Source organism: Rhamphochromis sp. 'chilingali' (assembly GCF_963969265.1).
Source record: "Rhamphochromis sp. 'chilingali' genome assembly, chromosome: 14".
Lineage (NCBI taxonomy): Eukaryota > Metazoa > Chordata > Actinopteri > Cichliformes > Cichlidae > Rhamphochromis > Rhamphochromis sp. 'chilingali'.
Window position 1 is genome coordinate 3,306,096 of NC_137941.1, and position 27,240 is coordinate 3,333,335.

The 27,240-nt window shown below is 39.3% G+C and overlaps 1 protein-coding gene across 1 annotated transcript in view; it reads right to left on the minus strand.

Moving 5' to 3' along the window:
- Positions 1-462: 462 nt before the first annotated feature.
- Positions 463-27,240, minus strand: part of ube2f (ubiquitin-conjugating enzyme E2F (putative)) — a 59,687-nt gene continuing 32,909 nt past the window's right edge. Inside the window, exons 8-10 of the mRNA XM_080902225.1 lie at positions 17,265-17,297; positions 16,173-16,235; positions 463-2,839 (exon numbers count right to left, since the gene is read on the minus strand). Of these exons, the coding sequence (XP_080758351.1) occupies positions 2,789-2,839; positions 16,173-16,235; positions 17,265-17,297 (147 nt within the window). The 3' untranslated portion in view covers positions 463-2,788. The remainder of the gene's footprint in view (positions 2,840-16,172; positions 16,236-17,264; positions 17,298-27,240) is intronic.

The window sequence follows — 27,240 nt, forward strand, 5'->3', positions numbered from 1 at the left end:
CCTAGCGGCCATCCCACAAAGCATAATCTGCTCTAGTCAACCGAGAGGCGCAAATATAGTTTAACTAGTTAACTAGCACTCGAGGTAGCAATTTAATCCAGTGTCAAACATGTCAACTGCCTCAAGAGTGTTTCCCACCAAATCTGTGCAGTTTTTTTAACCTCCCCTTTTCCCCAGTGTTTGACTGTGACCGAGCCTGCAGAGCTCCACACATTTATTAGACCCCCCCCATCCCCCCACCCCCAGGGTAAGGTTTACCCCACTGCTGCCCTAAATCAAAAGTATTAGTAATGACCAAAATCATTGTTTATGTTTCTGTAATGCTTAATCCTGCAGTACACACAAGCTCTTAATCAAAATTGGATTTTTAAATGGTAAAATATAGTTATTGTTATGATCCCTGACATTTTAAATTTCCTGTTTCACAAAAACGCTGAAAAAGTAAATCACAATTATTAGCAATTATTATTATTATTTTTATTAAGATGCCAAATTACATGTTAACTTGCATTACTGAATAGAAAAATTAGTTTTAGTTGTTGAATGTGATGTCTCAGAGAAGTGCTGCAGATCAAATTCACCTATAAAAATGTAAAATCGGTTTGTTTTTGCATAAACAAAGAAAAAAAAACATATTTTTGACAGAATTCTCAAATATTTGTGATTCCTGTTTTTATGACAGGCGTTCCAATGGCTTTGTTAAGTACTGCACTTTCATAGATTTCATAGATGTCCAGAATGACGCCTTCCTGCAGTCTCTAACAGATCTAAGGCCACTTACATTAGCTAGCTAGTAATCCTGCTAGCATGTCATCTTGCCATCTGTTTTCATGCAATCTGGAAACCTGCCTTTTAAAGTAGCTGCTTGAACCAGCGTTCAAGTCTTCTGGGCTTCTGATGCACCCAGTGGAGATATATTTGGGCCAAGTTTTCATATTCTTTTGGCCAGTTATGACTTACACCTGCATGCAACTACAGCCTGCTCACCGATCAGTTGAACTCTGGCTACAAACAATAACAGCAGACTCTGCACGTCTGTATGCAGATATCATTTACAGAGTGGTCTTTATGAACCTCTGCTATTGTTTTCTCCACACACATTCAGATAGTGAAATCATACAGTCTGCTTACAAAGGGGGAGAGACTGAAATAGCGCCATTTTTAGAAAGATACAGTCAGCTCGGAAATCTCCCTAAGGGAGCAGAACGAGGGGGTTTGTGCAGATCAGTCAAAAACCTCAATATCGGTTTGGCTCAGCACTGAACAGTGACTATAAAGTAAAAAAAATGACTGAGTTTAAAAGTTGTAAGGCTTTCTTTGCACCTATTGATCTTCATTGGAGACATTTTCACACATGAACACTGGAGAATGTCAGGACTGTCTGGTGGGATACGATACACTCTGCAGCTACCGGAGCAGGCAGGAGGGAGTGCTTGCTGTGAATTCACCTGACAGTCACCTGTTCTTTTCGCAGCTCACTTTAAAGATCATTGAAAGGTGGCTGCACGTCTCTCAATAATCTTTGGAACAGTTCGGAGCTGCAGTGCACGTGGTTGATGACGAAGAACGATCTTGAGTCATTTTAAGTGTTGCCTACGTACATCCAGGAGGTCATTTGGAGTCGTGTTTAAGGTTTCCTCCAACTTTTCTTTCTTTGACAGATTCTTTACCGTGTTTAGCACTTTGTTGCTTAGTGCTGTTATCAGACTCTTATGTCATCACTTCTTTAAAACCAGTCGTTGTTTCGCTTACATGAAGAGCCAGCATGCCAGAAGTTTTGACTGTACTGTTTTAACCTCTCCATCTGCAACACAGAACTTCACATGTGCGCTCACCTGTGCTGTGTGTGTGTGTGTGTGTGTGTGTGTGTGTGTGTGTGTGTGTGTGTGTGTGTGTGTGTGTGTAACAGAGACAGATGCAGTAAAAAAGACAAAGAAGTGAAGAGGGCAGTGGTGCAGAGACAAGAGATGAAGTTGAAAAATGAACAGTGCATTTGGCTGTTTTTGTGGCAGTATTTTATGTCACTGGAACTGAAAACACACAGCTGTGTCTGCGTGCATGTGTGTGTGTATGTGTGTGTGTGTACACATGCAGAGAGAATGACATTAAAATGGGTCAGTGTGGTCATTCACATGCTGTCTAATGGGGCTGGGGGCTGCAGGCTTTCCAACTTCCAACCAATGTGTGTTTTTCCATGTGCTCACCTTTTACTGCAGGCTGTGACTGCGTGTGTGTGTGTGTGTGTGAACTCACATGCATTTTCACTTTAGTGACACAAACATGGCAGGCACTGGAACAGAGAACTGACAGTAACAGATAATCTTCCTCTTGAGTCATCAAATTTAAAAATAGCCAAGCGTGACTTGTTGTCTTCTTCAGTTAAACATCGCATCCAATTCCATCGCCACGTGGCTCGTGTCCGACGGGCTCGTCAGCGGGGTGGCGTCATTCGTGTGTCTTGCCACAACAGACAGACACTGTGGTCACTGTAACCCTCGGCCGATTAACTAAAGCGTTATTTTCTTGTGTATGTAAGTCCTCTCTCCAACGTGTGACTTTTTTTTTTATTTTTATTTCATTCCTGCGATGTGAAGTTTATTGCAATTGGGTGAACAGAAGAGGCGGGGCGTCGCCAGAGCTGTGGTGTTGAGAGGGAGGGGAGTGGTACGAGTCAAAGAGTCAGCTGCTGATTCACACATGTGGGAGGGGAGTTGGCCAAGAGAAGCAGAGGCAAGGTAGAGCAGTTTGGTTAGTTGGTGCAGGCTGCAGCGGGTCACCAATGCTTTTATCATCTGGCGTAATGCTTGATGTAATCTTGAACCTTATTCCGAAAGTCCTCCTGAGGACAGAGAAGGTAAAGAGAAGAAAAGAGTTAGATGGGAAAACTAGAAGTAAAAATGTTGCTGTGTTGCTTTTTCCCCATTTAAAACCAAAAATGGCAAAAAAACACAAACACTGATCTAACTGAAGATATTTTAATGTACTTTTTAGGTCGCTATGCTAGTTTTGGACATATTAGACGCTGTAAGGCACTTTTTCATTCCACATGTTAACTTCTTGCCAAATAATTGGAAGCAAAACAAACAAAACAAAAAGACAAACAAGTGTAAGAAGTATGCACGAGGACTAGGCTAATCTGAGGCGACACTACACAAATGTAGATCCAGAAAAATCAAGGGTCATTTGAATTTTACTACACTGAAAATATGCAAATGACCTTCGGCAGATTTGTCAATTAATTTCTTGATGTACAGTGAAGGCACCCTGCTAAAAATGCAACATGTATAGGGGTACAGTATGATGCATAAACACTGTTAAACAAGCAACAACAACAAGATAAATAACAGCCACTGTTGCAAAACTAGAATATTAATTTCACCAAATATTACATCTCTTTTAACTGTACTATGCACAGTATCAGTCCTATGCAGATGTTACACTGCAAGTAAATGTACGTAAAATCTACAAGCACAAAAACCCAAAACAAAAAGACAAACGTTTAAATTCTTACGTCTGATAGTTTAAAAATGAAATTCTTCAAGTTTTTCTCACTCGGGGCACATCTAGTGCCCGAGACGTGGAGTGCTTGACATCTTGATAATAACGACGTCTGTATCGAGTCGACGTTCCTTGGCCATATCCCTTCTGGTCCTTAGTGTCTTCCTCTTTCCTTACCATGTGTCCCCCCCCCCCCTACTCGATCATGCCCCTTCAGGTTATGCTTGACATCGTTCCACCCCCACCCACCATGCACGAGTCCTGTAAACGCCCCTCTGTCGTTACTTCGACTCATATCTCCTGGTGGCATCTGGTCCAACCAAGCTGTGTGTGACCTCCACTTTCCATCCTCTTTTTTCCCCTCCTCCGCTACCCGCTAGTTTTAGTCACGGTTTAAGTTTTCCATCCTTTAAAACCATTTGGCTTTTCTTGCCAACATCCTTTTCATCTTAACTTCTTTTTAATCCCATTATTCCTTTAAACACTGTTTCAATTCAATTTTATTCAGATAGCTTATACTTGCTTTACATTGTAGAGTAAAAACCTTATAATATTACAGAAAGATGTTTCAGCAAGCACTTTGTGACAGTCCAGAGACATTACAAGACTCACACACTCTCTCACATACACACACACACACTCTCACACACACACTTTGAGGCTACAGGCTATTAATTTGAGCTGCAGCAGCTTTACTCTGTTGTGAAAAGGTTTCCTTTATTTGGTCTACACTAGAAAATGCAAGGTCAGGCTGTTAGCTACACACATTATAAATCATAGAAAGTGCTGTAACTGAGGTTGCTGCTCACACATAACAACAACACAGGGGACATTTTTTACTAGTATTAATGATGATGCAGGTATGACTCTGCACAGATTGCTAGCATTTCCCAAGTATGCGGACATGGGGTAGAAGTTAGGCCCCCCAAAAAGAGTTGAATCTGACTTAGGCCCTAAATAGCAGGTTAATCCTACTCTGTTTATTTAAATTTCTAATGAGAAACTATGTGCTACAGGCTCACATGGTCTTCTGCTGAATGTATTTTGAGTAAATGATCTTTTCCCCAAAGAACAGCACACAAATCATTCCAAACAGATGGATTTAATCCATCTGTGCTTTCAACTGGCCTTTTTTTTTTTTGCTATAAATATTTAGCTAGCTTATTTGTGACTAAATTAATATTTGTGCACCCTTGGTTCCTAAGCATCCTCGTCTGTCGACCCACTTCTTAATATACCTCTGCTTTTTTTTTTTTTTTTTTTTTTTAAAACCCATCCACCACCACAGGGTCCTGCTCTTGTTACAGAGTCCCCCCCTCTTGTCCAACCTTTCACATAAATGTGCCGTGCATTGACAACAACGCCCTTATTTATGCGTCAGGTCGAGCGGCCTGTTGGTTACGCACACATTTCTCTGAGGTCGCTGGAGTACGAACAAGAAATGGAGAGCATGAGAAAATAAAGAGTAAATGGGAAAGAGAAAGAGAGAGTCTGTGCACAAACAGGGGAGACGGCATTAATGCTGAAAAGTTGCCAGCAACCATAAAAGAATTGATGACAGCGGTCTGAGAATTGGTCCATGGAGGGATGATGGATCAACTATTCTCTGTTGAGAGATTACTCCCTTAAGACTTTAATTAATGCTAGAAGAGGAATGAGCGCAGTGTGCTGGAGTCTGGGTACCCAAACTGCTTGTTTCTAAGTGAACCTACTATTTTGGTTTATTATATTGATATATATATATAGAGAGAGATCAGACCGTACTGACTAACATACTCAGCCAGTCACACTGCTTGGCTTGTGACCTCAGCTTAAAAAAAGCAAAGAGAGCTACTGAGAATGGACAAGACTACAGTAAAAATGGTGAAACTGAAGACATACACCTAGTGATGCACAAATCAATGAGTCAGGGATCAGAATCATCCTTGATTGGTGAACATCTGTTCAGCCTCGTGTCTGTTTTGTATTTTGCATGAAACGTTGATGTTTTCTTGATTTTTTTTAGTTCTGGTTATTAGAAAAAAAACTGGCAAAACACACTGAGCCAAGAGGAAATCAAAATGGGCCAAATATATTTCAAAGCTGCTATTACAAAAGGTGTAACTTGAAGAATTACTGCACAATAATTATAAACAACTTTTTCTCTTCCATTAATTAAATTTGAACAGCTTGATCCAGGCTTCATCAAGTATACCTAATCAACTACTTGCTAAATGCAATTATTTAACCAGTCAGTCCCATTCAGCACATTGAGGCATGTAGACACAGTCAAGACAGCCTGGAGAAGTTAAAACCAAACAGCACCACAGACGTTGAAGGTGACATGGTTGTTGATGCCAAATGGGCTCATCTGAGTATTCCAGAAACTCCCGATCTGCTCGGACTTTCCCACACAACCATCACTGGTGTTTACAGAGAATGGTCTGAAAAAGGGAAAATATCCAGTTTGCAGTTTGCACTGGTAGAGGTCAGAGGATAAGTGCTGGACTGTTTCAGGCTAATATGAAGGCAAGAGTAACTCAAAGTAGTACTCATTATAACTAAGGTGTACAACCTGGTGAGTGGAGGTCACAATGAACTCATAATGAGCTTTGTCCTGAAATATTGGTACATTGAGGCCATAAATGGGTGGACATGGTCGGTAACAGCACTCGGACGGGCTGTGGTGTTTAAATGTGGTGTTTAAGAGCAGCTCAGACTGCACAGGATGCCAAACCTCGAAGCAGATGGGCCACAACAGCAGAAGACCTCACTGGACAGCACTCTGGTCAGCTAAGAGCAGGAGCTTGGATGATGGGGCCAGAATTTGGTGTAAATAATATGAAAGCATCGTATTTTTCGGACCATAAGGCGCACCGGATTATAAGGCGCATTAAGCAAAACAAAGCAGTCAGAGAAGTCAAACTTTACTCAACTCATTCTTCTTGCTTCCTCCACTTCCGTACCATTGATTCATTAATGTTGAATTCTCTCACAGCTGCTCTATTTCCATGTTGTTGCAGTATATTAATGACTAACCTTCTATTGTGGATGGATTATCTCAGTTGTTCTCCTGACTGAAGTTTGGTCCGTTTACAGCATCCTGCCATGCGATTGCATTTGTCCCTGACCATTGGAAACCCTCAAGTTAACGAGTAGAAAAAAGTTAGCGTTCATCCTCCAGCTTCACTGTGTTTGTTATGCTAACATAGCTGTGTCGCTAGCCACCACGTAGCACATCATTATATACCAGCAAGTCCAACTTCAGTAACCCTACAAACGTCACTGCTGTTTAGTTTTCTGTCTTCATTTATGTTGGAAGTGACAGCAGAGCTGTACGTTTGAATTTTTTAACAAATCTCTCAGTCAGAACATGCTATATCATGTTTAGCTAACTAGCGAGCTAACTTCCTGCTAACTTCTAACTCTGTTAAATTTAATAAATTCTGTTTTCATGGATGCCTGGATGTTAAACTTAATTGTTACACCTGGTAAAGCAGCAACGCTGATCATCTTATTAAAGATGAAAGAATTTAGACAGTTTTTAACTCTCAGTGATGCTGCAGTGTTCGTTTGACTTTGGGACCTGAAGTAACTGAATTTAGGACCCAGATTACTCCACGAGGCTCTTGACTACAGTAACCGTAATTCTCCGACAATCCATAAAGCGGTGCGGCTTCGTAGCTTACCAAAGTCGTACTAAAGCATTTTTTGACAGATTTTTGAGCGCCGTGTACCAAATAAAATCGGTTTGAGGTCTGTATCACAACCAGAATACATAAGGCGCACTGTCGATTTTTGAGAAAATTAAAGGATTTTCAGTGCGCCTCATAGTGCAGAAAATATGGTACTTAAACTACTTAAACTGTTAGGGCTGGTAGTAGAGGTGAAATCCTGTGGGGGATATTTTATTTACACACGTTGGGCCCCTTAGTACCAGCTGGGCAGCGCCTAAACACCACAGCCTGTCCGAGTGTTGTTACTGACCATGTCCACCCCTTTATGACCTCAGTGTACCCATCTTTCAGGACAAAGCTCATCGTGAGTTCATTGTGACCCCCTCAGTCAACAGATCTAATAGTGCACCTTTGGGATGTGGTGGAATAGAAGGTTTGCATCACTGATGAGCAGCTGACAGCAACTGTGTGACACCACTGTGTCAATATCATCTCAAAATCTCAGAGGGATGTTTCCAGCATCTTGCTGAATCTGTACCACAAAGAGTTCAGACAGTTCTGAAGGAAAAAGGATGGGGCAAACTCTGTACTGTAAGATATACTTAATGAAGTGGCCAGTGACGTGCGTATAGACATTAGTATGTCAATCTATCCAAGAACTGCTGAGAGAATTCACTAAAGGCTGAAAATTTTAAGCTCACAGTTCATCTTCTGACTACTGTTATAATAAAACCCTGCCTGTGACACTTAGTGGCTCTTCTTCCTCATTTGGCAGATGACGTGACATCACAGAGGGAATTAAAAAAAAAAAAAAGGCAAATATGTGGTGACAAAATGACACATTAACTGTGGAAGTAAACACCAATAGAGTGCACACAGATTTTAAGCTAGAAACTCTTTGTCAACTGGGTCCAATTAAGATGTCAATACAGACTAGGAAGTTTCTCAGTGGCAGAATAAGAAAACAAAAAAACCTTAATTAAGCTATCACACAACTATGAGGAGAAACAGGATAAGAGCAGCAACTATTAAAGACGACTCACAAAAAAATAGTACGGGTACATTTACATACTTTGATCATATACGTTTCTCTTCCTTTGTTCTCGATTTTTCTCTTACAAAAGAAAATTGGCTGAACTGCAAATTACTCTGAGATTCATTAGATTTAATATTGCAAGTGAACTCTGCAGTCGATTAAAAAGTTTGTTGGACTGGAGCTTACTTTTCTTGGCTTCACCTAGAGAAAGCAATTAACTCTGTTCCTCCAGTGATCTGCACAGGTACTCAAAATATGCACCACCATCAGTGGGAGGGGAATGTAAATTAAACCCTGTGGGTTCAAATGGTTGGTTTAAAATCGGCTAAAATATAAAAACTGAGCAACTGAGGGCCTCGGGATATATCAGGTAAGCAGACTATGAAGGGAAAATATGTCGGCGTAAGGAGCGATGTGAACAGGAAAGTAAAGAAAGGACAGCAAACAGAAATGACATCCATCGAATTAGCCAACTGTTCCCAGTCGTCTTTTTAAACATACAAAAAAGACGAAAGAAAAGCAGAATGAAGAACCAGGCACGTGTTAAAATCATGCTCTAAGCTTCTGTAGTCAATCCACTTGTGTCCACTAATCAAGGATTTCAGTACCCTGGATCATTCTTTGCTGCATGTAAATGTGATTTGATATCTCGCTGGTAAAACCTGGAAGTGTGAAATAAACTCCCAGGTATCCCCCCCCCTCTCTCTGCACCTACTCAGCTCAGCTGAAACTTAATTAGCACTGCTGTGGGTGAATAGCTCTGCATTAATTGAGTGCATGGAGTGGTATACTGAGGCCACAGCCTTTTGTTTGAAAAACCTATACTGGAGGTGTCACTATGCAAAAGCAACTCTGCTACAGTCTGAAAGGAGGAGGTGGAGGCTCTGGCCGCTCACGATGGATGACATCGTGGCTCATGCAGCACTGAACTCGTCACCACTCTGGATTCCCTCGGCTTTTTCACCTTAAGAAAGGCCAGGCTGCTCATTATACAACTGCTGCTTTGACTTTGAAATTTAGAGCCAACTTGTGCCTCACTTTATCTTCCAGTGACTGTTTTCTGATTATTTGCACAAATCTTTGCTTCCACTTCAGCTACAGTTCATCAGTGTCTACAGGCAGGGCCTACGCTTTGTCTGGCCACTCCGGACGCACCATCTTTTCAGATGACAACAAATGGAGTTAAAGACCTTTATAGACCACTTTACATCACATGCTTGTTAAGTCAGCACTTGGTCTGACTAAACACAGACAGCAGCAGAGAGCAGACATGTCCAATGCTGTTGTCGTTCACTGCCTGGCTGCCACTGCAGAGCTCTGACACTAAACTGATAGAACAGGTACACAACACAATAAGGTGACTGGAGCTGCTGAAGGCTCTGACAGTGTGCTTGTTAACCCGTGTAAGAGCCTGCAGTGTAAATCCAAAGGACAGTCTCCCCTGTAAGACTTTGGGAGTGGACATTAAACCCCCCCAGTAAACCTCGTCTGTTGTGTACGTCGATGGCACAAAATGAGTGGACTGTTCACTGTTATAGAGGTTGTTGGGGTATTATTTTGGGATCCTGTTCTACACCACACACTCCCACATGCACTCATATCCCCAACTTCCTGTACTGTGGACTGAAAGACAGTGAGAAATCGTGTCTATGCATGGAACTCACTCCAAGCTAAATCCATCAGTCATTCAGTTCTTTATATGTTGAGACAGTTATTTTATCTTTTTCTGTTTCTGTGCCGCAGTTTGACAAATTTAGGGAATACCTTATTACATGTCAGATATAGGGGCAATAACATCTGCTGAAGCCTACTGGGATGGTACCGATAATTCAGGACATTCAGTGGGTGACAAAGTAGAAAAATATTAGTATTTTATAAACAAGAAGTGAACACTGCTTCTTTTAAGAGAGACTCAAGAATAAACAACCTTGATACGTGGTCTCCTTTTGTGCTTTAACGAGACCCTGTGGGTCATTCATGGACAGAAAGCTGATGAGGAGAAGAGAAGCCCAATCGAGATGCAGCAAAAGGTGAGAGAGTGTGTGTCTGTACTTGACACGTCTGACTATTGACTGAAGAAGCAAAGCCACTTGAGAGACCCAGGAGTGAGCATCTGGGAGAGTTAGAGAGAGTTAGTCCCTTTAATTGGTCAGTAACAATAAGTGGAGGTGAAGAACATTTAGCATTGTATGAATGAACTTTGAACCCTCCAAGGGCTGACTGGTACAAGGTCACTGTGCGCTTTAGGACAGAGAGTCTACTATGTATCCCAAATACACAGGCTCCCGTTTGTATTTCATATCCACCGAAGTATACGTGCTGTAACACAGTCCTCTGAGCCTTCTGCTCGCTCACGGTTCAGCTTGTTGACATGTTAACAACATTTGATATTTTATGATAGAAGCATGCTCGTGATCTCTGGTAGCGTGTTAATGGTAAGAGCCAATGTACACTGTTCACACTGTCCAGAACATTTCCACCACTGCTGTTGAAAAAAACTGAACAAGTAAGATGTAGGACAATTTTTAAACAATGTGATGTTTTTACATTTCTTCTATTGAATTAAAGCATTTCAGTAAAAAGAAATGAGATAGAATCCAACTTCTCTTTCTTGTAGGTGCAAACTTAAAGAAACGTCTTATCGCTGTGATCACCAACAAGGACTTCTCCAACAAGTACTAAGCCATGTTTTGCTTGGAAATCAAATACTTTATTAAAAGTTTAAATTATAACTTTTATGCAATGATTTTGATTCCTGGATCTTTGGTTGATACTCTGTAATTAAAAATGTAATTCCTAAAAACTTGTTAAAACCCTTGATTAAAAACTGAAGATTTGCATTTCATCACAAGGTGATGGCTTTATTTAAAATCCAGCATGGTGGCATACAGAGCTAAAAAATACAAATGTGTAATTGTGCAGATACTTGTGGACCTGTATGCTTTTCAGTTTGCTAACAGATTCAGTACTGTACAAAATATTCTTAAAGTAACTAATATAGTTGGTGCATCATCGAATGCAACCCAGCCCCATAGCCCTTCCTCAAGTCTTTCCACCATTCAACATTTACTTTTTTCTTCACATGCAAAACCTACTTCGAGTCAGCATGTATTATGTAACTAGGGCACAGAAAATGTTTACACATCAAGAAAAACAGGTAACTGACAACAAGCGCCCAAATCACCCTGTTCTTGGTTTGAAACACAGATCTCAGAAGGATTACAGTCAGTCAGTCTCATCTTTCACACACTTCTTTAAGCTGGAAGGAGCTAATTAGTATTTATAGATCAAGTCTTTGCTGAAGACTTCAAATGTCAGAGACTGTGTGCATTGCAGAGCTCATTATTAATCCACTTCCTTCATAAATCACAGAGAGATTCATACAGAGAAATACAATTTTTTTTGTTCTGGGCAGCGACTCCTGAACATCTGTCATAGGATGATCTCCTTTCTTCAGTGTCAGCTACTCTACCACGCTTTGATCACCTACTACAAATACAGCAGTTTATGTAAAAAAAAAAGTTTGAACAATATATATATAAATATAATTTTTAAAGAAGTGGACATGTTAACACAATCTCGCTGTCCTATTTAGAGTTATCTCTGAACTGTTTGTTGTACCGCTGTCTACACATGTACACAGACAAAAACCCACTCACAACTAATAATAGCACAATACCATTATAACCAACAACGCACACACACACACACACAGATTTACACACACTCATACTGCATTGCTCATGAGGATGCTTCCTTTTAGCCACTTTAACCAGCTAATGTATTCAGAGAGCAGCCACAGGAGGAGCCCCACTTCAAATGCCTCAACACAAAGTAGCACACGCATCCACATTCACAAGCATATTTGTGTACTGACACTCGCACTCCCACATCTCTATCCACTCGCTGCTGAAGTTGATTACAGCAGGCTTTGACTCAGTGGGAGTGGGTCACGGTTGGATGACTTTTCAGATGTTGTGACTCTGAAAAGCCACAACAGGCGGTAAAGCACCACTAAAACTTACTGAAACACATTTCGAAATGAGAGATTTTTATCATTAATGTATCAAATTACCGTAAATGTCGGGCTATAAGCCGCTACTTTTTGCACAAGCTTTGAACCCTGCGGCTTTTAGTCAGGTGCGGCTTTTCTATAGATTGTCCATGATTTTTGTGATATCGTAAGACGATTTGTTTTGTTTGTTCCGCTGTTGTACGGCACTACGTTGCCTGGCGGAAGGATCGGGGTTCAAGAGTGGTATGTTGGTCACATGTCCATCCGCCAGGCAACATAGTGCCGTACAAGTAGCGCGAAAAACAAACTTCAAATTAACGCTATGCGTTCAGCGGGAGTCGTGGATGACGAGCGGCGATAAACTTGCGAAAAGCAAGTTGTGCTCAACTCTACCGGTGGATTCTGACAGCGTGGAAAAGTGTGCAAACATCCACGATCACCAACGGATTTCGAAGGGCTGGACTGCTGCATGATGGAGAGGAGGACACCGCCACGGCCCTTCAGAGGGTGTTCGACTCTGACACTGACAATGACAATGAGGATTATCTTTGGTTTTGAAAGTGACAACGAAGGAAAGAAGCTGAGAGTGGATGACGAAGCCATCCTGAGCCTGTTCGTTTCCGACACTGGAGAAGAGGACTTTGGTGGTTTTAGTGCGCAGGAAGATGGTGGTGAATGACTGACTTTTCTTCTTGTTAAAGCCGTGTCTCTGCACCTGAGCCTAAAAGGTAGTCTGAATCTATTTTTCTGGTGTGCTGTAGGTTATTGTTATGTACTACATTTGTTACTCATTTATGAAGCACAGCACATGTGCAAATATGTACCCATAACTTGATTTTCAAAATATTAATAAAAGGGGTGTGTCTCCAAACAGCCATCTCTTTCCTGACAATTCGCTTTGTGCATATTCTCTTACATATGATAAGTCAATATTGAAACACCTGCGGCTTTTGGTCAGGTGCGGCTAATGTATGTACAAAACAGGATTTTCCCCTGATTTTAGCTTGTGCGGCTAATATTCAGGTGCGCTTTGTAGTCCGGGAAATACGGTAGTAACTTTGTTAACTCAGAACTATAACTGAAAACACTAAATGGATACACTACAAAAACAAATTCTGCCTTTTGGTCAGTCTTATCAATTCAAACTGCTTTTAGTTTCACAACTGATCTGATTATATATCTGTAGTTCAACGACCAAAAGTCTGTTTCAGTATAAATGTGTGTAATCAGTCAAAGTTTAGAAAAAAAACACTGATTTGACTAAAGCCACATTATAAAGCTGAAACGGGTAAAGGTGCTAAATAACAGACTGGGGCAGTAGAATTTAAAATTTAATTTGAAATAAATTTTGTTTATTTGTTTAATTATAAAGCACCGAATTACAGGTCACCTCAAACTGCTATATACTGTAAGGTCAAGTTTCTAAAGAACACAGAGAAAACCCCAACAGATGGACAACCCCTATCAGCAAGCACTTGGTGACAGTGGGAAGGAAAAACTCCCTTTTAACAGGAAAAATCCTCCAGCAGAAACAGGCTCAGTGAGGAACAGTTGGGGGTGAGCTCATAGAGTTTTCTGTCAGTGTAATTATCATATTCATTCATTGCTGTAAGTGAACAGCAATGAATGAAGTAGCCACAGCCAAACGTAGGCGCTTCTGCTATTCTGTCTGTGCCCCACAGGATGCGGTTGTTGAGACAGCAGTACATCAACCACATTAACTACAAGAAACCTTCATATAGAGATTCTGCACCACATACACTGCCACTAGTGTGACTGTTAATTAGCAATTAAACTGACACCTAAATGTTTAAGTCTCACATGTGGTCAGCTGGTCTGGGAATAATAAAAAGTGCATTTCCAGTAGTAGATTTTCTTACCTATCACAAGCTGGCTAGACTGTGTGGAAATGTGTTCATCCCAACGGCATTAAAATGCATTAAATTACAATGCACAATAAATGAGTAATATATGAGAATAGTGCAGAGTGATACAGGATGCAAGAAAATATCATTCATATTAACCTTTACCTTTGTAATCAGAAATGAATTTTTAATAACTTATAGTTAAACATTTAAAAGGTCATTGCCCAGGTCACAAACACATATTCTGAAAAGAATGACATATAGTTAGTAAACATTTATACCTACAGGAGCTGCTAAGCCATGCAAGCCCATCCCATGAAGCTCCTGGTGCACAGATCTTGTGCTGCTGTTAATGCCAGAGGAGGTCTGGAACTCTGCAGCCATTAAGGCAGCAGAGCATATAATGTTTTTAGAGGGGTATATTGAACGAATTCATCAGCTACATCATGTTAGATATTTGTCATAGAAAACCGGAAGTTAAGAGACAAAGAAAGAAGGCTTTCATGAACCAGTAAACCACACTCACATGACAGATTAAGTCTATACATGGTTTACAGGCGTTTGTTTCCACCTATTTAGTCAGTTAATAAAGATCCAGTGGATGCTTGACAAAACACAGCAGTCAATAAATGAACTATTTGCATGCAAATTTACCTGCAACAGCCTAACAGCTGCAACTTCTGCCACAAACACTTTTTAAACCCTCAGCCTTTTAAAACCCCACGCACAGTCAAACCTGCATATCTAATGGGGGCTCACATGGCAACCATCATCACACACTGTTGGATACACTCCAGTGAACACGGGAAACTGTACGTACACAGGGCAGAAGGTCAGTGATGTACTTCAAAATGCTTTCAGCTTGCCCCTACTGAGCCTTATAATTATTTCAACAGTCAGCAGACTCCCTGCAGATGTTGGCCAGAAATCTATGAATTAAACTTATGTGACCAAAATACTCAAATGATCAGTTTTAACAGTTTTGACACTAAATCGCAGGTAACTGATGGCCAAGTTAAACATAGATGGAAGGGAAGTAAGGCGACGCAGCGGGAATAATAATTTAAAGATTAATCAGCCAGGATAAACATATTTTTTCAGGGATCTTGTGTGTATATATTTATTTATTTATTCTCTATTGGGATTCCACTGTTCTCATGTTAGCTCAAAGCTTACCCAATATGCAAAAAGCCCAGTAAATCCCTGGCACTTACCAATATAAGCTTGACTAAATATATTAAAGTTATAGTCAGAATACATAATTAGCTTACAAACCATCAGGGTAGTGAAGCATATATAAACCCAGACATCCAGTTTGATGGTGTGTTATTTGACTTACAAATGGCAGAGCGTGCTTCAGAGGCAGTGTATTCAGTAGTCTTGCACAAAAACACCATATGCACCTGCTCTGTACAGACAGTTCTGGAGTCATAACGTCACTGTCTGCTCAAAAAGGTTGCCGTGTGCTCTTTGTCTTCAGCCCACCATACCAGATTAAAGCACACCGAGTTACCACATAATCCAGCTACAAAAGCAATGGTTTGCACAGAGCACCTCTGGAACCTACAGCAGCAGAAATTTTGTTTCTAAATATAGCTTATATGCAGGATATGCAGCAGTAAGAATCTCACTGTAATGATCGCAATGTGTGTATGTTTCTCCTCCAAGACACGTAGATCAATCTAGCGTACTGGGATTATCAACATCTACATATAACAATGCAACTATTATTTTTAGAACACACATCTACGAATTATATGTTATGTGTAGTAGCTGATCTCAAATGAATGGAGACATTGTTCACATTATGTGTGCATTACGTGCACACTTACATACCTTTTCGTTTAAACTAAACTGGAATGTGTTGTCGTGCATATCAGTAAATAAGAGTAAATAAGCTTTTTTTGCCATCTCATATATACAGAGATATAATGAAGATTTTAAAAAGGCAATGTGATAAATTAAAGTACAAAGTCTGTGTTTACATATGTGAGCGATAGCCACAGGCTAGTATTATGAGGACTACGAGCACATCTTGGATGCTGCAGATAATTAACAAGTGTGCCGAATTTATACCAGATGACCTGAACGACATGTCTCACCTTGTCTCTCAGATGATGTTCTGCTGCATCAATGTTCAGCGGGTCATCAAAGTTCAAAAGGTCCTGTGGAAGAGGCAAAGGAGGGGGTCATCATCGTTCGATGGATCAAACCACACACATCTTCAAAACTGGCATTTATTTCAGTATCAGCTACATGTGTTAATTCTGTAAACTTTGGTGTGGGAAATACAACCCACATTCACATTACTTCCTTTCTGTATTGACACCCTGAAAGCAGCAACTGTGATAAACAGAAAGAAAATTGAGCTAAAACAGACGCCTGAGAAGTGGTTTCCTTATAAAGTGGTAGGACTTAGGGCATGGCCACCGATATTTAAAGATGTTAGATGCTGTTTAGACATGTTCGAAATGTGATGAGGTTATTCAAGCTCACATTAAATGACTGGACTAAATATTCAAAATGCTTCAAGCTCCTTAATCTCTTCTTACTATGGCAGTAAATAACTTTTTAAAAGTTATTTTTATTTAATTTAAAAAAAAAAAAAAAAAAAAAATCAGACATACTTAAAATTCACGTTTAGATTCACAAAATTAAACATTTAACATAATTCTGAAAGGACATTCAGATAACTGTATGTTTTTCCTCAATATAACCCTCAATTCGATTACTTATCAATTTCATTCATTTCCTAAAGAATTTATAATCAATTAGTCCTTATCTTTCCATATAAGACCTGGAACTAGGAGACATCCAGAGCCAGCTGGCCCAGGATCTCGATAAGTAATACGTAATCCAATTTTCCTGCTTTTATTCCCCATCAACTCAAAGCGTTCATCATGAGGAGAAAGATAATTTCTCTACGCTGCAGAAGCGGATAAAAAAAAAAAAAAACAAGGACCTTGTTTAATTTGATGTGAATTAAGAGTAATGTCATTAGTATAACCTACATACAGCGAGCAGCTTCAATAGTGTGAATGTCTTTGTGAAGGTTTACTCTCCAGTTAAGGGATTTAATTCAGGGAGGGCTTTAGGAAGCTCTTTCGTTGGATTTCCCCGATTTAGATGACGAAATTCTCCAATGAAACTGTGCATGTGTTCACGCGTTAGGTCATAAACTAGCAAAAACTTACAGTAAACAAGGAGTTCAATCCCCAGACCACATCCTAGAAGACAAAAACAAATGAAAGAACATTAACAAAAACACTACACTTACTACATTATATGCATACTATGAACATATTTATACTATGTTTTTAAAAACATTCTGATTTTTGACTTCTGATAATGAAGAAAAACATTTTTGTTTATTTATTAAATTCTATAAAAGCGAATGAAAGATGACGTACAAAACGACAGCACAAAAACATCTTATAAGTCTGGCAAACTTTTTGGCAAGCAGATGTCAGAGACTGATGAACAGCTCAACACAACATGTATAAGATCTATAACACAATGCAAAACTTTTATAAGAAGTCATTTTCTGCTGAAGTGCTCAAAACTAGCAGAGAACGTGAGAATTCCTCAATAGCTGACATCTAACAACACGTTTGTTGAATAAAACACTTAAAGGCCAGCCTTTCTTTGTTTTGGTGTAAGTGTATTTCCCCTATCTGAAAACACGTTAAAGATAAACTGTTTCCTTGACCAGAATGTCAAAAACAGCAAACATTTTTATACATAACCTGTTACATAAACACATTTTTACACGTCTAGTAATTTCCTCAAAAGCAAAAAGATGTTTTTCAGTGCCGTCTCATGTTGGGATTATGCACAGTAAAAAGGTTGAAGGGTGATCTTCACCCACAATAGCTACAGTAAAGAAAAAAAAGACAGTTAGAAATGACAACAAGTACATCAGAAGAAATTGTGAGAGACCAAAAAGACTAAATAATCTTCATTTCATTCACTTGCTAAATACAACTTGCAATACTGATCATTTTAAAGGATTACTTTGATTTAACTGAATGCTTTCAGAGGTTTCGTTTACCTTCATTCATGCCATAAGAAAATATTTTGTTAATTTACATAATTACATGAAGTTCTGAGTAATGATTATTTTAAAAGACAAACAACTAGCTTGTCTTTCAAAGTTCTGAAGGTGTGCACTGGATGCTTTGTGAGAAAAGTAAACACAAAGCCTTCTCGTTGTACAATGTTCATGATATTAAAACCAAAAGTTTTCTCTTCCAAATCATGGTGAGCTAAAACTAAATCCCTTCCAGCTTTTATTAAAGCCAGTCTAAAGTAAGAGATTATTTTTTACTTTGCTTTACTTTTTCTTAAAGCTGTAAGGCACTGCAGCCAGTGATATGCCCTTCTAAGCAGAAGAAAGTTTATGAGCAACAAGAAAAAGAAAGGGAAAAAGAAAAGTCAACACAAGCTCCGAGTGAACTAGAAGTTAGGTAGGTAAAAACCATTTTAGAGAAAACATCCGCAAAACACAGAAGGAAAAAATGTGAGGAAACTGGTTACCTGAAGAAAAACAAAAACAATGTTATTACCACTCCAATCAACCTAGAAGCAAAAAACTACACTCTACTGACTTACTTTACATACTTCACTGCAAGGACACCCCGGCAGCCCAGTGCTCAGAGCCACGAGTGTGAGCAGAAGTCAGCAAAAGTCAGTAAAAGAGAAAGGACGACTTTGAAAAGTGTCACGACGCCTTTCCAATCAACATTTCCAGAATTTTCTAAAAGCTATGGTGCACCTTAAAAACAAACATCGGATTTAAACTGTGAAACAAACATTGCTTTTTTTCTAATCCTTTAACAAAAAGAACCTCTGGCAGCATTTCTGATTAGTCAGCAAATAGTTTTGTTTGAAGTGAATTCATAAAACCACAAAGATGATTCTCAGTACTGGAACTACTGATATAGGACCTGACTATAAAGCACCTATTAGAAACACTTACATAGAATAAGTTGAAAATAAATACATGTAGGCACAATATTTCTGCTGAAATAAACCTTAAAGCAATGAAATATTGAATATGGCATGACTATATACAAATACACACAGCAAAGATATTTCACGTAGCAGTGTGTGGGCTGAAGTACAGAAGAGCGGTGACCAACAATCCTTTTGTTGTGTTTTCTTTTCACTTTTGTGAACCTGATGACACTTGCTGACGCACATCAACCCAAAGTCAACCACTCTCACACATATGATCACACTCACACCTACCTTTAGGTAAACAAACACAGGCCACGTTTTAACTTGAGCTGGGGTCACACAGAGAGACAGGCCAGGAATAGAAAGGGACAGCCACAAAAAACCTTAAACAATATGACTGTGAGCATCACTCGAAGCCTTTTATGTCCATCATAAATCGTTCCACCAGATCATCAGTGAAAGGCTGTTTAAATGTTGCCATTTTTAATTATAATAGCTGTTCTAGCAACCACTTAGCTTTGGATATGCAAAGTACAATCGTAATTTGGACAGATTTAGAGCCAGTTTAAGGCCAAAGCAGTGTTGGGGGTTATTCATTACAAAGTTATGCATTTTACTATAATCATTTGTACTTTGGCATGTACGCTCTCTCCTCCTTAGCAGCTGGGCCAATATGAAACTTTGCACAGACATCATCACACATACAGCAATCATTAACATCTATGCTTTTAAATTTATTTTAAATCAGAATTCTCTTGATTTTTCTCTATTCTTATTAGGGCTGCCACGATTAGTCGACTAGTCACGAAAAATCGTCGACTATCAAAATCGTCGACGACTGATTTAATAGTCGACGCGTTGTTTGAAGCTTTATAAGATCACAAAAGACGCAGGAATAAGTAGTAGGATTTAACAGTGTAATAACGGACTGAAACAGAAGATGGCAGCACTGCATGTACAAGGATGCCAGCTGCCGTTAAACCCCGAAGAAGAAGTAGCTGTGTCCCAGAATTCATAGCGCGGCCCTGCTCAGTTTCCAACAATGGCGGCAGCTAGTTAGTCTTAATATTACTCTTATTATTCTTTCTGGGTCACAAAATAAACTCAGTTTATCAAGACACCACATATTTTCAAAAGCGCTCAGACGTTTTTGGAGACGTCTGTTACCCACTAGCTCGATAGCTAGCCGGGGGCTAGGCTCACTAGAGCCCGTGAGAACACCGGACCCCCGGCAAATCGTTTTCAAACCCACCGCCGTCTTTCACTTCTCAGGTTAAACATGATATATGAGTCACTTAGATAACTTAAAAATGTTATTATTTGGCTTTTTTCAGTATTTTATTTGTTCCTGAGTAAATCGGTTTGGCTGAGATTAAAGTTATAGTTTTTACACAGCTGAATAAACGTCAAGCAGACAGCTGATTATCAGAAATGTGAGATGCTGGAGAATTTACTCCGGTGTCCTTTTATATTTTAGATAGCAAGGAGTTTATTAAACTTCACCGAAACAATCTGCAAATTTCATTAAAATTTAATAAACTATCATCTTGTCTTTATTTTTACTTAGCACATACCTTAAACACTTAAAGCTGTAAGCTATTGATAGTTATATAAGAGCAGATGCATGTTGGTGCAATAAGCTGTACGCTGTACGTCCAATGGATGATGATCTGATTAGTCGACTAATCGCAAAAATAATCGGTGACTAGTCGACTATCAAAATAATCGTTTGTGGCAGCCCTAATTCTTATATTATGTTTTTGTCAATAACAAGCACTACTACTTACTGTATAATAGGTCTGACAGCTAAAGCTTGGGCAAAATCAGGAAATTGATCTCGACAATGATCCCAAACACAGCAGCAAACCTCTAACAGAATGGCTGCAAAAGAAAAGAATCGAGGTGTTGCAACAGCCCAGTCAAAGATCAGACCTCAAGTCGAGAGAAACCCTGTGGACTCAAACAATCATCTCAAGTTATTACTCTTAAAGTTCTACAAGTAGTCGAATTGTGGGATGTACTCGTTTTTTGCACACACACTTCTACTGCATTTTTGTGAAGCTTTGTGAAGTTTTTCACAGGACTGATTGTGTGAGACTAGCCTCTAATTGTTCTGAACGGAGCCACAGGACTGTAACCCATACGTATTATGGGCTCATTCTAATAACATCTCCTGTCATTCAAAGTAAATTAACAGTCTGAGCAGCAACTATCAAAACCACCTTAGATGCAAATTAAAGTATAATAAATGCAAGTCTGCCACAAACTTTGGTAAATCCCATTTGTATGATTCATTCAAATACTCTTCTCAAAAAAAAAAAAATTACATTGTGTAAGGAATACATATGCAAAAATGTATTTGTCCACGACTTGTTTTTTTTAACATTACGATAAAGAGAAAACCAATTATGTCCTCACACTGGATACAAAGTTGCTTTCTGTGCAGTGCCTTCTTATAATCAAAGTCATGGAAAAGAAAACGACAGAGGAACCGCGGCTGAAGTACTTTATCAAAGAGGTTTCAGAGTAAAGTGTTCCCCGTTTCTCAGATTTTCAACATTTTAAGTTTCATTTTATAGAAATAAAAATGCTTTTTTAAAATCAGCACAGATTAGGATTTGTTTTATTTTTTATACTTTATACATTTCCACTGTGTTCTGGAAACTAGTGCCAACAAGCAACATGAGATTAAAGTCGAATGTAACGTAATTGATTTGAGCTTCGGAGGAGGATTTGTGGGGTTCCATAGAAGTAATCAGAGGAAGGTAAATGAAAATAAGACTATGTGTGCATGTCCGCTACATCAACTGTGATTGTACACCAAACCACAACAAGAAAAACTGCTTATAACCACAGCATATACAGGCTGAGCAACTCATGAGCTCTATAACCTTAACAAATTGTGACAACATCTAAAATGTAATCAAAAACTGACTTAGGGATTTGGAAATTATTTCAATTCTACATTTATTAGAAAATAATACAAAAACTACATGCAAATTTAACCTTTTTAGTTTAACATTTTCTGTGTCTGTGAATTTACCATGGGTGTGTTATTCACTACCTTGTGTTGCTCACAGAGATTACTGTGAAAAAGAGTGTATACACCTGCGCAGCGCTAACAATTACATTTCTTTTTTTACAGCAGATGGTTAATCAATTGATTTGATCATGTGATTTAGAGCAGGACACAACTTAATGATGTTTTTCTACCACAGGATTACTGAGATATTGTGTGAAGAAAACTGTGGTTACAGGATATATGTTGATGATGAAATTACACTGTGTTGTTGAGGTAATGTTGGAGAAAATGTGAATGTTACAGGGGAGAAATGAATAAAGTTTGAGATATACTGTCCCTATCAGGTGCTGCTGACGACACCCACAGCAGTGAAGATTGCTGAAAGAAACACTTGGATACATCAAGCGCACTATTAAAAGGTGACACACATCAAGGCCAGCTCGGAGTAAGTGGCAGGAAGACCGGGTACAAAGGGGGGGAGAGCCTCCAGGGCCCCTCGTCTCAATCCGGTGAAGAAACCAACTGAGCCACAGGTACTCATCAGAATGGCTGGGAATGTGCTGTGCACCTTCTTGAGCCTGTGGACCCTGAGTGGGATGACAGGAGCGCACTGGGACAGAGCAAACCACACCCAGTACCCGCATGGGTTTTCAACCAACTACTGGTGGCAGTTAATGAACACAACCGCTCGCATAAACAACGAGACCAATTGTTATGCTTGTGATGCCACTGACTACACATTCTTCTGGACTGTGGCCATATAGCATCACTGAGAGCGAGACAGTTTGTTTGGTTGCCTTAGCAACACATCCAGGAGTAAACGTACTTGGAACACTGCCAACTTTTCAACTCCTCTGAACCTGAATGGACGGTTGATTCACCAGTAGCTGGGAAGGTGAACTGCTCTGGTGGATTAGTCCAAGTTGGAGATTTATCATGGAATTTGTGCGACATCACCTATTCTTTTTGTCCTCTGCAAGAAGGATGTAAACAGAGAAGCCTTTTGTCTACATTTACATCATGAACACTTGAGTTTTGAGCCAAGAAGATCAAAACACCTTGATCCAATTTCCTTTACAAAGCTTTTTCTGCGGTGACAACAGGACAGGAGAAGAGTTGTAAATGCAGATAATTCACCAGTTGACTCTAACCCCCACAGGATGCCTACAGTGAGAAGATTTGGGGGGTTGATAGGAGTCATAAAGAAGGGTGTTGACCAGGCTACAGCTTTGAAAGTTAGCTGAGAGCCACATGGACAGACAATAAAGTCAACTGATATGTTTGAATGCCTATGTCTGTATACAGTTGGATTGTAGTGACATATGATTTTTGAGAATGTTGATTCTTCTTGTTTGACTGTTGACATTCAGTTGTTTACTTGCAGAAATGCATGATGAATCGCACGACAGGAGTAGATGCACCACAAGGCTGGATAGCTTGGTTACTGTCTGGTCCTTGGTGGCATCTTCTTTTGAAAATATTAACTCCTGTTTTTGGACTGTTGACATTGATTTGCTTATGTATAGGATGCATTTTACCGTGTATAAGATCAATGCTAACTAAAATGATGTCTAATACATTTGTTAATTATGTACTTTTACAACAATATGAAATGACTGAAATGAATGACATGAGAGAAGCCTGTGTATAAATGACGCCTGCGCTGAAAATGTCAAGCAAGAGGTGCATTGCTAGAATATACTACACAGGAATAATTTGGAGCATAAAAATGACAAAACAGGAGGGAAATGTTAGAGTGAATTGTTAAATGTTGTCATTTTTATGCTTACCATTTCTACATTGTTTTAACTCTGTGATGAAAGGAATTCATTCTTTTGTCCCCCTCCCCAGCCTCTCGAGGTTCTGGGGGGGCTGTAGTGTTTTATTGCAGATACATCCTATCTGGAAGATCTGTTTCTTGTGATGTTGCTCCTGCTTTTATGACCCTTTGGTCAGCAGGAGGTCACACACACACACACACACACACACACACACACACACACACACACACACACACACACACACACACACACACACACACACACGTTCACACTAGGGCTGCTCAATTAATCGAATTTTAATCTAAATTATGATCTGGGCTTTCAACGATCATTAAAAATGACTGAGCCGATTATTAGCACCTCCCTCGTGCTTTACTCTCGCGCTGCTCCGTGTGGCAAATCGAGCGCACCTCTCTGCATTTCGAACTCGCGTCACAACAATTAAGAGGACCCGAGGGAAGCTCGGAAAGCTAAGCAGAAGTTATTTGGAGAGGAGAGTGACTGCCGTTGGTTGAAAAGGGAGGTAAAAAAAACCTTCAGTGGTGTGGAAACATTATGGGTTCGCGGAGTCAGACGTGGATCAAGTAGACATAGTGTGTAAACTTTGCCACAGTGTTGTAGCTGCTCCACAGAGCAACACTGCAAAGTTCACTAAACATAGATAAGATAAGATAACCTTTATTAGTCCCACACGTGGGAAATTTGTTTTGTCACAGCAGGAAGTGGACAGTGCAAAAGTTATGAGGCAAAAATTAGAATACAATAAGAATAAATACAGTACACAGCTGTACAGAATAGAATAAAATAAAATACTATATACAGTAGAATAAAATAAAATAAATATACAATAAGATAAAAATAGAATACAAATACTATATACAACTGAGTAAAAATACAACGATGACAGAAAGTATTATTGCATATGTATGGATGTGTGCTTGATCAGTTAAAGTCTTTATTATGGAGTCTGACAGCAGTGGGGAGGAAAGACCTGCGAAATCTCTCCGTCCCACACCGTGGGTGCCGCAGTCTCCCACTGAAGGAGCTGCTCAGTGCTGTCACAGATGTTTACATTTTTCATTTATTTTTTATATTGTAAACATTTGCACTGTTATCAGTATTTGCACACTATTTTATATTATTTTTTGACAATCTTTAAAGTCATTATTCAATACATTGCTGTTGTTAAATAAATATCGTCGAATAATCGAGATCTCAATTTCCGTGAAAATAATCGTGATTATAATTTTTGCCATAATCGAGCAGCCCTAGTTCACACATATACATACAATGCCTTGTCTTAGAAACATGTGGGCGTTGCCTTGCTGTGATGTGCATTGTGTGAACTGCTTTCCCAATAAAAGGCAGTGAGAGGAGGCCGTCATTGGGGTCATTTTCGTGGTAGACACCGACGAGGCCTCCCTTGCAAGTAAATCGATCGATCGCTGACTGTCTTGTTTTCTTCATGATGAATAAGTCTCTAAACCAGCGGGGCTTGTGGAAAAACTGACCCAACGTTTATTTTTTATCAAATGTGGAAAAAAATACCTGAAACATTTTTTAAAACCAACCACAGGTCATAAGTAACACGGCTGCATATGAAGAGGTAAAGAATGGAAAGTGTTCACTACTTTCTGGAATATTGAATTAGATATTCAAATTGTTAAGCAACATTAAAACTGCAAGTAATTCACTGACTGTGGTACCTAATCTAATTCAAGTTTTAGAAATTCAACAGAAATGCCTGGTTATAAGGGACAAAACCAATGTTGAATAGCCATGATCTCCAGGCCTTCAGGCAGCACTGCATTTACAATAAAGGGGAAAAAAAAGGAAAAGATGTGGTTGGTGAAATCACTCTGTGCGCTCAGAAACTCTTTTCAGGAATCCTGCTAACTATTTTCAGTGAACGACATTCACGGATTCAAGGTAATAACTCTACAAAGAAACAATGACAAGGATTTATTGGACCCAGCTCATTTAAGATTGTGGGAGTTAAAGATGTCCTGCTGTCCGCAAATCAACATTGGACATTTTTGGATCACAGCAGCGGTGGCCACCAGACTTTTACTGCCATAAAAGCAGCTAAAAAAATAAAATAAAATAACGCATATTTTTTTCCAAAGTGTACATTGTTTCATAGATGTTAAAAGTAGATTTGACACATTCTTTAATTCTTGTACAATCATGTTGTACACGGAAGAATAGTAGATAATTCAGTTCTTTTGTACAGTTATTTTTCTCCAAGTTATAAGCCTACATTTCTATAATTTCCCTTTATGAATCCTTAGTAGAAACCTGATTGCAGACACATAACAGTCATTGGACCCCATTATACATTTTCCCCCCTAACCGACTGTGACTGAGAGCATGCTAAATAATGTAACATCATTTATTCAATGCTCTGGGGATACTAAACCTGTAATGATGATCACCCAATAAAAGAAAACATAACCAGCCTGAGAGTTTCAACTATGTGAGACATATTGTACAAGGACAAATAGTATGAACAAAGTGTTTGTACAAGAATAAAGGAATGTGTCTTCTTTGAAGGAAGGTAAAGAATAAAAGCAATGTCTGCAAAAAACAAAACAAAAGGCAAAGGAAGGCAGCTAGTCTGGATTGACACACACACACACACACACACACACACACACACACACACACACACACACACACACACACACACACACACACACACACACACACACACACACACAAAACCTAAAACAGGAATAAAGGGTAAGACAAATCCTGACAGTAACTTCCGACAAGCGCCTTTGCAGGAAACTCGAGGGTATTCAAAGAGGATTTAGTGAATGACCCTCTAAACTCGGAAATCCTGCACTGGAGGAAGAAAGCCCACCCAGTACTTCAAATGCATACATTTGCATATTTCTAAAGCTACAAGAGCATACCAATGCAGTTTGTGACAGCAATTTTTATATACTCTTGAATCTCTGCAGAGAAATCTTATTTAACGTAGAAAGTACAACTACATTATGTTTCAGTCCATAGTTTCTATCAGACATTATTTCAGACAATCTTGAATTGGGCTAGAGGAGGACGTCCTTGCTCGAGTCTTCAGTAACTCTTTCTTAAGAGATTAAAAAAAAAAAAAAAATCTAAATTGAGTGAAGGGTGAAGCATGAAAAGTCAAGGCTTTCTTTTACATGCAGCTGAAAAGCTTTTTTATTGTGGAGTTTATCTTCCACGGCCCTGCAACACTTTATTGTGTCCTGAGAGAATGCCAAAGCTCTGAGCTGTATTTTTTCTGCCTCTTTGTTAGTTTAAGAAAGTGAAAGACACTGTGTGTCAAGGAGTGTGATGCTCGTGTCTTTTGTGTTTGAAATCATGTACAACCCCAACTCCTGTGTAAAGTAAATAAAAACAGAAAACAATCACTTG